We start from the raw sequence: 17,253 nt of genomic DNA on the forward strand, positions 1-17,253 counted from the left end.
GAAGTAGGGTTTTTGTGCAGCGCTCTAACATTGTCTGAGCTTGTCACAGCACAGTGAAGTTTTGCTCGGCTGCTGAAATGACATCACTTCAATCAAGACAGTGACAAGAGTTACAAGGGACAAAGAGGCAAAGGACATGGAGTGAGGAGAAAGAGAATAAGGACATTTAGAATCTATGGTGAAAATTACAATACTTTCACAAAAGCAGTGACTCTGTCTTCCTGACTCAAAGTCCTGTCTTGTCGCTCATCTGTGTATGTTAGAAACCCCACCTCCTCCGGTGCTACTCTCCTCCCCTCTACTCCCCCTCCTTTCCACTCCACTCCTCTCTCCGTCTCTGGCCAAGGAATCCCAGGCAGCGTTTAATTGCAGAGTGCAAAGGCTTTAGTTGGGCTAATGAGCTCAGCTCTAGAGCTGGGACTCTTGAGGGAGAACGAAACCCAAATGGAGTACTTAACCGGTGGTGCCTCGGGAGGCGAATGGATTTCAGGTGGAAGGGAAAGAAAGAATCCACGAATTCAGGTACAGACGAGTATGTGAGAGAATATACCAGAGGCAAGAGAGGAGGAGAAACAGAGGAAAGCGGGAGAGGGGAGGGGAGGAAACGGGAAATACATGGTCAGAGAGAGAGAGCAAGAGTGAGTGAGAAAGAGAGAGAGAGACTTGAAGCCTGCAGCAGCAAATGAGACAGAACAACGAGGCGGGAGAGGTAGAGAGAGACAGAGAGGGAGGGAGGTGGAGAGGGGCCCCATGTAGGAGAGAGGGCTACAGGGTGAGGAGGAAGAAGGAGGAAGAAAAAAGTCAGAAGTAGGAGAAAAAGGGGGTCTAGGAAAAGAAAAAGAACACGCTCAGAGGTTTAACAAGTACAGGAGACAAGAAGAAGAAGAAGGGAAACAACAGGCAGGAAGGAAGGGGAGGGGAGGGAGAAGTCTTGGGCACAGAAAAAAAAAAAGGAAAGAGCAGAAGAAAAGTTTTCTTGTGGGAAGACGCAGATGAGGAAAACAGTGAGTGAATGACTGGGCCGGAGAGAGCTGGGAGGGGAGGAAACCAGTTGTTTTTTAAGGCGTTTTACACGCAACCCTCTGGACTTCTTTGGACATGTACACAGCAGACAGCGCACAGATAACGGGACATCACCGATTTCTTCCACACAGCAACAGCAACACTCCCCCTTGCGTCTGCCAGCGCTGCGTCCACTATGAGCTGCCGTACAGCTATCATGGTGGGCCGGGATACCAAGCAGCAGCATCAAGCAGACAGACGGACCACCCGTTGCTGGACTGCAGGAGAGACATCCAGACTCCACGGGTTAAGGATGTAGAAGGGCGAGTTTTTGAGAGAAGCGGCAGTCATCGAAGCCCACAGAGGAGGCCTGTGTTCGCAGGGCCAGCCCCATACAACAACCACTTGGACGAACTGAGCCAAGTCTGCCCCTGGGAGCTGAACCCTGCCCAGTGGAACTACCCGTCAGAGCTTGCACCCAGACACTACCCTTCTGTCCGAGAACAGTGTGGCTGTGTGGTGCACAATGACACTAGGGCACACTCCTTTAATGCTGGGATACCACATCCACTCCCTCATCTTCAGGTCAAAGGTCAGGGGTACAGGCACAGGAGGACTGTCAGATATGTCTCCGTGGAGCAGGAGGAGGACTGTGCATGTGACTCAGAACACTATCATTTAGAGAGCTCCCAGCCAGGTCATTTGCCAAATGGCCACTGCGGGCCAAGACATCCCGTGTTTGTGGGAGGGGAGGAAAGAGATAGGCATCAAGACTGGAGCAGACTGAAGGGTGGATCAGAGGAGGGGTGCAATGGACGTGGTGGCTCTTCTTGTAAAGGATTTTTTTCTACTGAAGTCCCACAAAAACATTTGAACCCAAGCAGACGGAAGGGGCCCTGTGTCTCTTCTTCTGGCAGTCCAGAACCCTTAGGATCTAAAAGTGAGCACCAGCGCCAGAATCCAGAAGTGGTGGAGCAGAACAGAAGGCAGCACTCAGTCAGGGATCAAATTCGACAAGTGGTGACAGACTTGGAGGACGTGTTGGGAGGTCTGAAGCAAGTTCATGTGGAGATGAAAGAGGTAGGGAGGTTTCTTATTTAGGATGTGTGTTGATACCATCTGTGTACTGCAGGTGTCTTAAAGGTCTTAAAGGTCAATGCTGTTATCCCAACCTTTTACTGAAGCTACCTCGGTTATTGTGACATTTGAATCTATTACTATAGAGCTCTGACAGAATGAGCCACAGTGGAGATCAGTATGACACAGGTCAAGTTATCTCTGTGTGCTTCTGTGCATGTGTGCATTTCTTCATGTTCATGGGAGCATAACAGTGTGTTCACTGAATGCATTGTTTGTGACTCAGTCATCGCCTCTTCCTGAAGCCATGATTGAGAACAATTTGCACTGACCTTTTGCAGAATGCTGCCAAAACTGGCAGTGTTCCGGCCAGCACATTAAAAAGCTTGGCATGAGACTCTTACTAAATTATGCCTTGCTCTTTCAGAATTAATTTTGCTTTCAGCTGTAATGCAGCTGATTCACAGTCGAATGCATCTGAGCAAGACCTGTGTATTATACTGCAACACTGCAAATGACTGTATCGCTGTGAATTGACACAGCTGGAAACAAGCTAATAAAGCAGCTTATCTTAGAATTATTAGTGTGAATGCTACTTGAGACTTTTGGCACTTTTTCATGGGATCAGTTCCACTTGACTAAACGTGGCTCACTTTTTTTTTTTTTTTTCTCCATCAGGTATGTGGTTAGTAGCTACTTTTCTTTTGACGTTGTAAGCAATTTCAATCAACAGTCATGTGGAGTCATGTGAAAACACTGCAAACTACTGATTTAGAATCATCACTGTATCATCATTATATGAGATGAGATTGAACAAACCCACCATTTTTGAAGAGCCAAACTACGACACTCTTCTCACTGTAGTTTATAATATATTGTTCTATATCAGAACAAATTTTGTCTCCTTGATGTGACTATTTTATTGAGTCTTTTTTAATTTAGTTTTAGTGTTTCTATTAGTTGTACAGGTATTGGTTGGAAAGCATTGATTTTTTTAAAAGGTGCAAAAGGTAGGGGAAAAAAAATCATTATCCCATTTTGTGCAAAGCCTTTTATTCTCAACCATTAAAAACTTAACATGGAAGATTTGTGTTGGAGTCTATGTTGTTAATATTAACCCTACTTCTGCACTGGTCATCAGTGCAGTGGAGGACTTAGGTAAAAAACCATGTATTGTTGAAATATTGTTATTACTAACTTTGCAAAGGAGTCAGCTAATGTCAACGCTGAGTGATTCCAACACAGAGTTATAAATACATGATCACATACAGTTAAACAATGGGAGAGAACAAAACTAAAGTAAGTTTTAACACAATTTTGTCTCACTAGTTCAAGTTGTATTGTTCTTTAGATGTATTTCTGTTAGGTGTTGTTTTTATTTTTATTTTGGTTAACTAAAGTATTGTATTACTGCTAGTTTGTTTTATAATTGTGAATAGCATTCTCAGCTATATTAAAGGTGTCCTGCATAGAAAAGGAAGTTCATGGTACGATATACATAAATAAAATTAAGCTTCTACCATGTGGTGGAAAAGCATGATTTAAATGTACATGGCAGTATTTTCAAATTAAAGGACCTAAAAAATTGCCTGATAATTTACTGTCTTGTGTAAAACAGGCTAGATTCAGAGAAATCTGCAATTTATTCATTGTAAATGGTCTGTGTGATTTGGTTGATGGTATCATATCTCCTTTGTTAAGCTGACATTAATGATTTACATTATTTCACTGGAACTAAGTGATATAACATGTCAAATCAAAGTGTGTTGCAAAGCTACTTTATATAATTACTTCTTAAATGAAATGCTTTGAGCTTTACCAAGTTCTATCATGCAATATTTAGACAGTTTATTGTGGTTGGGAACACCAAAAGTAGTGATGATGATATTGTCTGATATTGTTTTGACTGACAGACTCCTGGTGGCAGGAAATACCACCTGCATTTAATTGATATAATGTGGTGGGTTTTACAAAGAAATGTTTTTTTTCCTATAAAGTGCAGAGGTATCAACAGTTTCTATTGTCATTCAGGTGGTCGAAGAGATTGACCGTCTCACTGCCAACATTGACCTTAGTGAAGAGATGCCCTGTCTCACCCAGTGGCCATCCAGCACCTTTCACAGCTTGACTGATCTCGGTGACCTCAGAGTGGCTCCTGCGACCAATCACAGGCCTGAACTAGTCCAGGTGTCGCAGCACGTTGACGATGACCGCATCATCCTGAGGACTAACTCTCCCTCCCCAGTGCACATGGCATCAGTTGTCAAAACAAGCCGCATTGTGGCGTCAGGCCACAGTAAGGACATTACCAATGAGCGCCCTGGTCAAAATGGCCATCCTCCTCACCTGTATCACACAAAAGACTCCAACCACACTGGACAAACTCTTTCAGAGCCCCACCAGCAGAGCCTACATCCTAAGGTCATAATTGGGAACAGCACCTGTAAATCAAGAACTCAGAAGCCTCCTCCATATCCGCAAAACGGACGGTGCGTGAAGGGCCTGCACCCGCCTCCTAAACCTGGGAGGACCCCCGCCTATCCAGGGAGAGGCCGCCAGAGCTCCAGCATTGTGTGAGGGAGGAGGTGGTCTGCCCCGGTGCATGGGGGCCTGAAACATGAGACCCTGCTGCAGCGAGTGTAAGTCAGTGGGACCAGGCAGGGGAACAACTCATGGTAAGTACAAGAAAACTTTTTTTCCCTCCTCTTTTCTTTCATAGTGTTTACGTTTCCATCAGCAGCTGCTGTCGGTGACGTTCACCCTCCTGTTTACTGGCAGCAGAGATTTTAAGTCAGTAAATGAATTGCAATGTTCCTCCCTGATACAAAAAAGGATTTATGTGTGTGTTTGATGTGTGGCGTCTGTGTGTGGGCGGTAAGGGGGGTGTAATGTGTCTGCTTTTGTTGATGTCACATGATTTCCCAGTCTTCACTACACTGCAAAACGTGTCTTGTCTTGGCAAATAACATGAGAAATATGAATTACATTAAAACACTACAACGTCTTTACTTGTTAATAGCGTACATATGGTCAAAATTAAGTGAGAGGGATTTGGAATTGCTAAACTAAAACTGAACTTGTGGTAAAGTTATAGTTTTAAGGTTTTTTTAAGTTGTTATGTCAGTGTAGTTTTAGTTTTGTCAGTACACAAGTACTTTTATTTATTTTCAAGGAAATGTCTAAAGTTGAGTTTTCACTGAAGGGTTGTTTAGGGATTGTTTTTCAGGACATTAAAGTAGGCTGAGAAAAGTAGGCTGATAAAGGTCGGATTGTACAACATCAAATCAAGGGGGGAAATAATCTATCTGCTATTAATTCTTTTAGGTTTAATTCAGGCAGTTTATTAGTTTCTTCAACTGATGTTAATAGTCTAAAAAATTGTCACTGCTAGTTCAAACTTGCTTTTTTTAAATTTGTTTCACTAGCTCTAATAAATGACCCTAGTTTTATTTTCTAAACATATTTTAAGGCACTATTTTTTAATTATTATTTTGTAGCCAATGTTGAAATCCTTCCCATCACCTGTCAGCTTAAGTGAGATTTTATGATAGATTTTTTTGTTTTGTTTTTTACAGTGTAACTTAGTCATGACTTCGAGGGAACAGACTTGGCAGGAGCCCAGTCGTTTCTGGCAACAGAAGACCCCACAGCCGTTTGACTTGAATCATGTGACACAAAAGAGGCGTTTTTATATTTACAGGATGAACATAGCTCTGAGTCAGATTTGGAATAATTAACCTTTGTAGTCATCCCACAGTCAGATGTGTTATTATGGATTGTGAACTACAAGCAGACTAAATAACAAGATGACAGCTGTGAAAAAGTCCCCGCAGCAGATGAAGATAATTTGACGGAAGATGAAATACGTTTTGCACAAAAAAAAACAAAAAAACAACTCACCTTTGCAGATGCTGACTAGGTGCACATGCTTCTGTACTCCCCTCTTGTGCAGAGTATGTGCAACTGCAATCTGTTTTTTCCTTTTTCTTTGAGTTGGGCAAGCACAATCTGGTTTTAATCATAAAACCCCCTGGCCACGTGCCAGAGTGGAGTGAGGCAAACTCTTGCTATATTTGTGACGTCCATATAAACACAAGCACAGTAAAGCGTCTGCCATGCTCAGCAGCTCTCCATCATTGTTCTCACCAAACTGCAGGTCCAAGTCAAGGCTGTCCGCCGGAGAAACCAGCACATTGGGTGTTCATTTATCTAGTGTGATAGAAGAAATTTCTTATTCTTTTTAATGCTGTCCTTTCTCATAGATTTTCAAAGAATTTCAAAGTGCTGATGCTATTGGCATTTTCAAGGCCTGAATGAATCACCCAGTACATGTTTAGTGTTAATAGGGTTACCATAACAGATTTTGCACTAGGCAACCCAAGTTTGATAAAATCATTAAAAATGTTTGTGGGTATAAGTGAATGAGTGAGTAGATTTACAGAACATTACTTCTGAAATTGTCCTTGGTCCCAAAAAATGTCTTGCCTCAGGAAAATGTAATCAAATAAGCCTTATAATACTCCTCTGCAAGCAAGGCACCATGACTCACAAGGACACCTCTCCTGTAAACACACACAGTCTCATTTCAGTACATTAGACTATAATGCACAGTCTGTGCAGCTTTATCAGTGTTGCAGCAGAAAATACAGAAAGACTTTGGATTAAGTACTGTATGTACAATGTTTGGACTCTGAGACACTGAGCTCTGCATTGAAAGGATTTTTTTGGCTACATATACATATATATATATATATATATATATATATATATATATATATATATATACACACACACACACACACACACACACACTTATTTATTTATTTATTTATTTTTTGTTTATTTCTATCAGGAGCTGATGCCACTGAGACAAGCTGTCAGTTGGTGGAAACAGAGCACGGCCTGAAGGTGGGGATATTTCCAAGGGAAAACACCCAGTGAGACGACCTGCAACTGTATGTCACACAGGTGCAGAAGCATGGAAGAAGAATCTGCGGAATGGCAGCTGGAGTTATGGTTTTTGCTGGTTGATGACACAGAGGCAAATGAGGGAGGAGGGAAAAACTGAACTGCTACCAAATGTCCACCAATAGAAACATAAAGGCATCTGTTCAAGACAGTGATGATTTATTGTTTTTATTTTTATTTTATTGCAAGCACATTTATTTTCAGGCAGCTTTCCCTAGTCTGGATACTACCTATGTATGGTGTAATCAGTTTAGATTATCGAAGTCTAATAAATAAAGAGTTCTGTCCCTGCTGCATTGTTAGAGAAACAAGCGAGAAGGCAAGAAAGTTAGAAAAGAAAATCGGAAGTTCTGTATTGTTAACCCGTTTTCCCACCTGGAAGTCCAAACCAGGGCTTACATTGTATACATTTGGTTGGATATCCTTAATGGGACTGGTGTGAAAGTCCAAACTGGATCCACTTTGATCCAGAAACAGACCACATCTTTGTCACACCAACCCCAGGTGTTTAGTTCACACCGTGCTTCAGGGGAGGTTTCACACCTGCTAGTATGGTTCATATCAAACTGTTACAGTGTTAAGTGTGAAAAGCCTATGATTTGTGCATGCTTGTGTTCTTATGTATTGCTCTCAGAGTCAGTTCTCTTTGTGGGAGCGGCAATCCTCAGGGCTGAGAGATGAATCCAGCTACTCTACTTGAGGTTGGCTTGACCTGAGTCCATCGTATTGAAATCAGTGTAAAGGCTGTTATCATGGATATAGGAAACTGAGTGAATTAGTTATGGAGTTAGCTAATATCTACAAATCAGTGAACAGCTTCCAGCACAGAACTATCACGCAACCACCAAGGCTTAAAAAGCAAACTCAATGCAGAACAAGTGGTTCCAGGCACAACAAACCCCGCCCCTCGTACGTTGTAGCTTATTTTGGCATCAATCTAGCTGATGTCATCATGTCTATGCATGTGGTGATGTCAGCATATCCCTTGCCTCTATATATGTACCAAGTTTGAAGTAAATTGAAAAAAAAAATATGTTTTTTATAGACATTGGAAATTCCACCCATTATAAGTAAATGGGAGAAAAAAAAACTCAGGAAAATTTTTGACTTTGACCTACTTTTCATAAAATGTAATCACATCTATACCAAATTTGGTATAAATTCAATCAATAGTTTTGCTGCTAGAGTATTAACAAACAAAGAAACAAGCAAAACTGAACCAAAAACAATACCCCTTGCCTCCCCTTCAAGGGGCGGGGTAACTATAGATCAATGTGAGTGTAACACCATTGATGACCACTAGATGCTGAGTCCAAAAGGGGCTGGCTCTCATAGACTTATGCTACTTTCAGACAGCAGGTCTTAATGCATAATTCGGATTTTTGAGTGAAAACCGATTTTTTTGTGTGTGCTCATTCATATTACACAGTAATGTGACTTTTGTCAGTTTTGAGTATGAACTGAGTACAACTCTAAAGTGCAAAAGAGGTCCTGACATAATAGGCAGGCACTGTGTTTATGGAAGTAAATATATTTTCCCGCCGGTCCTCCTCCTGGGACGCAGAATTGTGACATATGTCGCATTTCAGTGACATAAATAAATGTTACCTGGCTGTTCAGACTGAAGTTGCATTGCAAAATATCAGATATGTATCAGATTTAGGACCACATATGAAAGCGGCCTGGGTCAGATTTGAAAAAAAAAAAAATCAGATTTGTGCTGTTCAAACTGGCTTTAACAGATCGGATACAGGTCACATATGGCCAAAAAAATCGGATTTGGGCCACATTTGCCTGCAGTCTGAACATAGCCTTACACTGCTCTTTTGACTTTGCCTCCTACAGACTGTGAGATATCGCTAGTCTTGTTGCAGCCACACTGTGATAGGATTTAATAAACTTGGATACAACTGTGAGTTCTGAGTTTGATTTCGAGTTCAAGCCTATGCTGTGCAGGTTTACTCCAGGTCTCCCTGTTTTGCCTGCTATCAAAAACATGTACGCTAGTCCAATTCTCTTGTCAGGATACTGGTCTGGAGACCATGTCTGGGTGTCCTTAGTGGCAGCGAATTGCTCCCTATGTGTTTACTAGTTTGGGTTAAATCCAGAGGTTGAACTTTACATGGATGCAGTCTGTGTTATAATAAAACTTAATGAATGTCACATGAGTCATGGTAAAGTCAGGTAAATGTACAAGTAGAGAACGTCATCAGTGCATGTTGTCTATTTGCACCACTATTGTTTAAAAGAATGAAGCTAAGCTAATGATCGTACAGTTCCAGGTCTCATGGTATTTATGTTTGGTAAAACTTCCAAAGTTCAAAAGAGGGAATGTACAGTAGATCCAGTTGGGAAAAAAGGCATGATTTGGATGATGAATTTGCAAAGAAAGGTTAAGGTTTGTATCATTTTTAGCTCACTTTTGGCTCATTTTTAGCACATGGCCTATTGCCCATGAGGGAAGGCGTTGTGTCCGGCATCGGTGTCTTTGGTGTCTTTGCTGTTGTTGTTTTCACCATCGTCTTCATAAGCAATTTTTTCCAACAGCTTGTCCGATGAAACTACTGGTCAGATTCATTTCAAATTGTATATGCAGTTTCCTTAGGACCATGTCTACAAAGTTTGTTCACAGTTTGAGAAATTTTGAGTTTTGAATTTTTGACAAATTTTTGAAATATTACAAATTTGCCTTAACTTATAATGGGCCATATTTTGATGGCTTATACCATGGAAATGGTTAGAGATATCAATATAGTTACTATTGAGCACTGATAGGAAGTCATATATGGGCTTTCATTTAATTAACTAGGTTCTCCTCCAGTGAAAGTACCACCCACTTCTATTGGGAGATTGATATCCTGCATCAAGACCACAGGACTCTAACATAGCAGCAGAATCTGACAACCTCACAAATTCAACTGGTTATTGATTTTTGATAGAACATGCCAATGTGCTACAGGGTCATTGGTCCTATTGTTTTTTAAAGGATAAAGTTTGTAGCAGTATTTCTCACTGAGATGGTCTAACTAAATGTCTGACAATTTTATCATTGTCTCCCAGGTTATCTCTGGGTTCCATCTGTAAACCGATGGTGATCAGAAGTCATATGGTGACATTGGACCATACTTTTTATTGGCAATCCAAAATTGTACAGCATACAAAGAGTAATAAGTATACTGCTGGTTCATGCTGGTTGGCTGGTTCATAATTTCGTTTGATGTACTGTACATCAGCGAATAAAGGATTTTACTGCTGTGCAAATAAGACCATACATTTTTTCAGGAATTTTACTGATTTACCATGTAATTAAGCTAATGTTAGCATTAGCTAGTCTGTCACATCATGCACTCCCAGAGCCCCACCCTTTTGTCCAAATATGGCCACTTCTGACTCTAGACAGTTCAAATAACAGGGGAAATGAAAACTTAAACTTAAGACTAGTAGTCCAAAAATCAATGAGTCCATTATAGATTTTAACATGAGTATCATGTAAGCACATGAGCATGAACACATCTGACTCATTCAACCCATAAACTGCAGTAGAATACATCCATCTGCACTTTTTGCACCCAAATCAAATGGAAGTTTAAGTTGTAATGACCTCTGAATGTTCCTTGTCTGAAAATGAAATAAAAGAAGTGATGCCAGTATTTCATTGCCTGTAAAATGATTTATGAATTCAGTGAGCCTGCAAGACGGAATCCCAAATGAATGTGTGTGAGTACTTCTCAGGCTGATCTGGAGATGGCAGTGTGTGATCTCTGTGGCCTTGTTCTGTCTGTCAGACCTCTTCTGGCTGCTGTATCCTGGCCCAGTCAGACCCAGCATCTGTGGATCTGTTTGTTTAAATCTTGTCTGAGACTTTCACCACCCTGCTCTCACAAGCTTCTGCTGCTGCTATCAGAGCACACCGCCTACCCCGACTCACAAAACATCCGTCCCTCCTGCTCTACCTCCCTCAACACTTCTGTTTTCTTGTTGTATATCACTAAGAGAAAGCTACAGTGACAGATGGAGGATGACACATCAGCAAACTGTTACCCATCCTGCCTACTTTGTCACAGTAACTGGGTTATAATGGTGAGTGTGAGATGAGACTGGTGAAAGCTGACAAGACACTAGCATTTAGAACAATGGAGGGTCATGCACCAGAAGCTAAATATTACAGGTCAAGACTGTTACTGTATTGGAACAGCTCCTTTATACTAATGCATCATTGCAAATCAGAGACAAATGTTGAACTTTGGACTCCATTACATTTGTCTCACAGTTTTTCAGAGTACACTTTCTCATAACATTCCTGTCCAGTGAAAACCAATGCCTGTCCAAATGTATTGATGTTCAATATTTTGATAAACATGTGAAAAACTGAAGCATGAAGTGTCTTCTTTATGGGTTATGAAAATTCTCTTCTTTCTTAAGTTAAATAAACTCCTCTTGGATTTACTGTAAATGAATAGTCATAAAGCTGGAAAAACAGCCCTGTTTTTCTGAGCGCATGAAAAGAGAAACATAAAGGACTTTCTAGAGATATTCGGTTCTCACAGGACAGTGATGCTGACATATAGATGATAGATGATATAATATGAAGCACTGATTAAACTATCAGCAGTTTAGAAAGAAGTTCATATGAGCTCAACCTTAAATATTTACAAAAATGAATTAAAACATCAGCAATGTTGGGAGTAATGTGTTACAAAAGTAATGCATTACAGTAACAGATTACTTTTTGCTGTGACACAGTAGTGTAAGGTATTACTAATTAATTTTCAGTAGTATTTTACTCAATACATGTTCAATAACACATGTGTTACAACACACTTTTCACCCATAACTTAATTGCTCAAAAAAAAAAGACAACAAAAAAACAAAACAAACAAAAAAAAACCCAGCAAGACCAAGAGACCTTAAGGAATCAAAAATGTGGCAGGAAAGCTCTGTTTCCTGTTGGTGTTCAGCCAATGGGTGAAGATGGCAGAAAACAGTCCATTGTCCACATGGACGTATGCTCATTACTAACCCTAACCCTGTTTTACAGAAGCTTGTTAGCATGATCCCTGTGACCAGCAATGACAAGGTAAGCTAACGTTTCTATGACTACTTAGAATTCTTTATCAACTGTGGATTTATCCACCGATGTCCTCGGCCGCACCCACTGTTTCAACATGTAAAATGTTGAAAAAAATGCAAGCGTTTGTGCTGGGAATTGAACATTGTAGACTGTAGCATACTTACTGAGCTATCCACATGTACTTCAGGGTGCAAATTTATGCGTCCCATGGCTCTCCTATCTCTGGGATTGAGGGGGGGGGGGCTTATTATTTGACTATGGGGGCTGGGGGTCTATTGTGCATGCGCTATTTATTACGGGAGTCTACACAGGAGTCATGTAATGCATAACAATTCTGAGACAGTAATATTGTACAGTAAGGAATTACTTTCAAATAACAGCAACAAGTAATCTGTATGGCCTTACAGTTTGGAAGTAACTTGTACAACACTGGCTAACAGGAGCAGAACCTTAATAAAAGCATTGTTTTTCATTTGTGATCAATCCCTCGTTGCCGCCATGTTGAAAAGGTCAAAGGTTATTTTCATCTTGGCAGCTCACGTATCAAAATTTTTTCCCAGTTCTCCAGTGGAAAATACAAAGTGAGGGGGCATTCATGTGCAATTTTCAAGTTTGTAACTAGTATTTACCATAATTTCCATAACAGGCAGGACTAGAAATGGCAGTTGAAGATTAATACATTTAGAAGATATTTGGTCCAATATCTGTAAATCACACTCACATCTCCCATTGGAATGAATGAGACAGGATCTGTTGTTCAGTCCTTCCAGGAATTCGCGATATTGTGATTGCAACTATTAATGCAAATTCAACCAATCACTGTGAATTCTGCGTGGCGCTGCAATTTCGTCCAATCACCGCGAATTTTCCGCAAATTTGACTAATCACCTTAGCCCCCTTTCGCCCACCCCAGTATACGTGACATGTACGTCATCATGTTCACTTCCTTGTTGACGGTTGAGAAGATGAAGATATGTGCGAGTCAAAACACTCACATTTACCAACAAATATCACTGCCAAAGTTCGTGCAAGTCAGTTTCCAGATGTGTTACACAAAAGCAGAAGTATACTGTTCTGCACTGCCTGCAATATTGTGGTGGAACACGAATGAAAGTGGCCGCTCCACAGACACTTTTCAAACCGCAAAACATGCACAGAGAACGGCTGAAACTGGAAGAGGACAGACGAGACAAGTCCCAATGACAGAGGCTGTTGGATCCAGAACAAGAGCAGGAGCTGAAAGGATCAAGGTTAGCGCAGGTATACTCTAAGGCAACAGAAGAGAAGAAGAAAGAACCTGTGGAGGCATGCTTTCCTTTCTGTGAAGTGTGTGTGTGTGTGTGTGTGTGTGTGTGTGTGTGTGTGTGTGTGTGTGTGTGCATGAGGGAGTGCGAGCGCAAGTCTGTGTGTGGAGTTAAAAAACGAGCTCACAAATGAAAATAGTCATTAAACTTGGTGTTAATATTAATGTTTACTCTTATGTGTTACATAGAAAGCAACCCAAGTTTTGCTGCTCTGTGTGCCTGTGTGTGTGTGTGTGTGTGTGTGTGTGTGTGTGTCTCTGTGTGTGCATGTGTGTCTCTGTGTGTGCATGTAACCCATCTAACCCTAACCCTAAATATACTACTATATCATTAAGGAAGCAAAGGTCATGTGTTGTGTTGTATAAATGTGAGATGGGGATGGGATTTAATAAGTTTTCTTCTTCCCAGTCCTTTTTGAGCAGTACATATTGAATTTATTTTGTTATTACTAGTGTACATGGCAATTGTTATTTTGTCTTGATCAGCTTTACCTCCGCCAAGGAGGTTATGTTTTTGCCAGGGTTTGTTTGTTTGTCTGTCTGTCTGTTTGTCTGTCCGTTAGTGTGCAACGTAACTCAAAAAGTTATGGAAAGATTTGGATGAAATTTTCAGGGTTTGTTGGAAATGGGATAAGGAAGAAATGATTAAATTTTGGTGGTGATCGGGGGTGGGGGGGCCCACGGGGGGGCCCATTTCCAACAAACCCTGAAAATTTCATCAAAATCTGTCCATAACTTTTTGAGTTATGTTGCACACTAATGGACAGACAAACAGACAGACAGACAAACAAACAAACAAACAAACAAACCCTGGCAAAAACATAACCTCCTTGGCGTGGGGGGGGGGGCCCACAGGGGGGGCCACTGATCAGCCTTGGCGGAGGTCTGTGCTCTCCGAGTGCTTCTAGTTATTAATGTATTTGTTCTGATATTAGTTCCTTATACACAAAAAATGTTTAATTTTTTCTTCTGCTCAAAACAAATAAATGAATGAATGAAAAAAAGCCTGTTTTGTTTAAAATCATTACTTCCTGGTGCTTTTTAAGGCTAAAAACAAACAAAAAAAAGACTGTTCTAGGTACTTTGCAAATGCCCATGTTCCTGTGACTTTAATAAACGAAGCCTCAAATCATTGCAACTTTCACCGCAATTTTTTGGAAAAGCTGCCGCAAAATCGGGCATTTTAGGCCGCAACAATAAAAAAAAAAATCCTGTGAAATCCTGGAGGGACTGGTTGTTAGTCGTCTACAGGGATGAGGCTTCTGCTATCATGGACTGAAAGCAGTTCTCAAAGGTCTTGTTTTGTCTTTTACTACAAGCTTAGCGTCTACACTTTTCTCTACTATCAACCTTGTTCAGGATTCTTTTTTTTCTTTTTTTAGGAATGTCAGCTATATTTTATGTGTGCATATTTGGAGCATATTGTTTTAGGACTGGTTATCTGTGCTTTCATTCAGGCTTGAGGACTTCATAAGCAGTATTGTATCACCTCAAACCTGTGTTTCCTTGCTGGAAACAAAGACCAAATATTTTAAAACTTAGTCATGTGAACTGCAGTATTTTCCAGATACAACATTACCCTGTTTGCTATGCTGTTCACATGGGAGGTCTGTGTTGGCAGCAAGATAAAAGTGTGATTTTACAAAAAAACTAAACAACCAAAAAAAAACACCTTCCACTTACTCAATCTGACTACAGTTAAGCTTTAAAACAGACGTCTTATAAGGTGCTACGTGAGCACAGAGTAGAAAAAGCCAAGAACCAGTTATTGCTCAGACTGGTTACTTCAGAGTCTGCAGGCCTGGATCTTAGATAATGTCTGCTGGACCAAAACCTTAAAGGGTTTTGAGAAAGGCCATATGTGTGGGTCTGCCTGTCCAGACCTGCACCTTTCCACATACCCTGTCTATGAATCCAGTCAGACATTGGCTGTGGCCTCTCTGTAAATACTGGAGTGACTCTGGAATTTCAGACAAAGGTTCAGACCAAGAGCAACAGCAATTCTCAGTACCGCCCCCTCCAGGCTCAGGCTGACCCACATCCAAACACCATTCAGCTTCTGAAGAAGGGAGGAACAGAATACAGATACTTCACAACTGTACTTCAGTAGAGTTTTCACACATCTGTACTTAACCCTTAAAGACATAGTACTATTCTTGTGGTGACTTCCAAATGACCCCCCCCCCCCCAAATTTAACCATTTCTAAGTGACTTATCATTGTTTATTATAGTATAACACTGCACATTTTGCGCTTTTCACTGAAAATCAAGTATCTCCTTGTATTTAATTTTCTGATCTTGTAGATGTTCCTAAAAGGTCAGAGCAGATTCAAAGGTTCTAATTTTAAAATAGAGAAAATGGAAGAAAAAAATTACTTACATTTTTTCTTAAATTTATCATTACGTAACTGAACATTAAATAAGTGTCTCCATCCACTGTCATTTATTACATTATATTTATTTACAATTACATATTATATGCAATTTATTATAATATTGTCCTCTGCATTTTGCATTTGTCAGTGAAAAATCTGGTATTTTCCTATATTTAATTTACTGATCATGTAGAGGTTCATAAAAGTCTAGATTAAAGTTGATGATAATTATATCAAAACAGAGAAAAGTGAAGAAAAAGTGACTTTTAAAGTAAAATCTATCATTAACTGAATGTCATTCACTTATCCATATAGTTGTGATTGTGTTTATTATATAGTTCCATAGATGTTCAAGTTCAGCCTGCTGTGCATCACATTGCATCCACGTGTGTCCCCCTACTTCTCCCCCTCTTCCCCAGTCTTTCTCTCTCTCTCTTTCTCTCTCTCTCCCTTTTCCTCCTCCTTTACTCTCTCTCTGTAACCCCAACTGGTAAAGGCAGACGGCCATCTTCCAGGAGTCTGGGTCTGCTGGAGGTTTCTGCCTGTTAAAAGGAAGTTTTTCCTCACCTCTGTCACCAGTCACAAGTGTTTGCTCCTGGCTTGAGAGTCTGGTTTCGACCAGCTCTACATGTAAAGTGTCATGAGATAACTTTTGTTATGATTTGGCACTATTCTATTCTATTTATTGATTCATTTGATTTATAAACCAACCATCCCCTGCCATTCATCAAACTCCATGGGTTTTACTGATGAATCAATGTTGTCCATTCCTTGGATTAGCTATAGGCTCATATTGCACAATTACAGCAAGATGAAGAACATGTAAAGGACAAAATACAAAAATTATGTAAAAGACGAGAATGACATGAAGAGGAAGCAGAAAAAATAAACATAAAGTGCCCGCACTTGAAAACCCCCAGCCTTCAGTCCACATAAGGGTTTCCTTATCATTGACTATCTGCTGCTCCACCCGGTTGACAACTACTGGTGCACGCCAAAGTTTTTGCACATACGGATGGACAGACAGACGGATGATGAACTGATGGCAATATCCTATGGTGAGGGCCGAGGGTAAAAACTAATAAACCAGATTAAAACAGTCTTAAAAGATGCAACAAGTTTAAAAGACCATAAAAGATGCAACAACATAAAAATGACTTGAAACACAAAAACAGAAGAAAAAGATGAAAAGAATGTTTAAAAAAACCCCAACAACCTAAAAACATATAATTAGATTAAAACAAACTACAATGGAAACTACATAAGAGGAAAAAAAAGCCAAAAACAACCTATAAACAAGATGGACAGAATTTACAAAGATGTAAAAATATTAGAAGAGGACAAAAGACACAACAAAATGAAAATGACTAAGCAACACACACACACGCACACACACACACACACACACACACACACACACACAATGAAAAGAATGTTAAAAGATGCAACATGATGAA

General features: G+C 40.3%; 1 protein-coding gene across 1 annotated transcript; it reads left to right on the plus strand.

Annotated features, from left to right (window-relative positions):
* Positions 1 to 328: 328 nt before the first annotated feature.
* Positions 329 to 7,339, plus strand: LOC115437809 (uncharacterized). Its single transcript, XM_030161162.1, has 3 exons — positions 329 to 2,082; positions 4,111 to 4,754; positions 6,932 to 7,339. Exons 1-2 carry the CDS (start codon positions 1,099 to 1,101, stop codon positions 4,654 to 4,656), a joined length of 1,530 nt encoding a protein of 509 aa, XP_030017022.1. The 5' UTR covers positions 329 to 1,098; the 3' UTR covers positions 4,657 to 4,754; positions 6,932 to 7,339.
* Positions 7,340 to 17,253: the final 9,914 nt, after the last annotated feature.

This window comes from Sphaeramia orbicularis, chromosome 17, assembly GCF_902148855.1.
Source record: "Sphaeramia orbicularis chromosome 17, fSphaOr1.1, whole genome shotgun sequence".
In the NCBI taxonomy this organism is placed as follows: Eukaryota; Metazoa; Chordata; class Actinopteri; order Kurtiformes; family Apogonidae; genus Sphaeramia; species Sphaeramia orbicularis.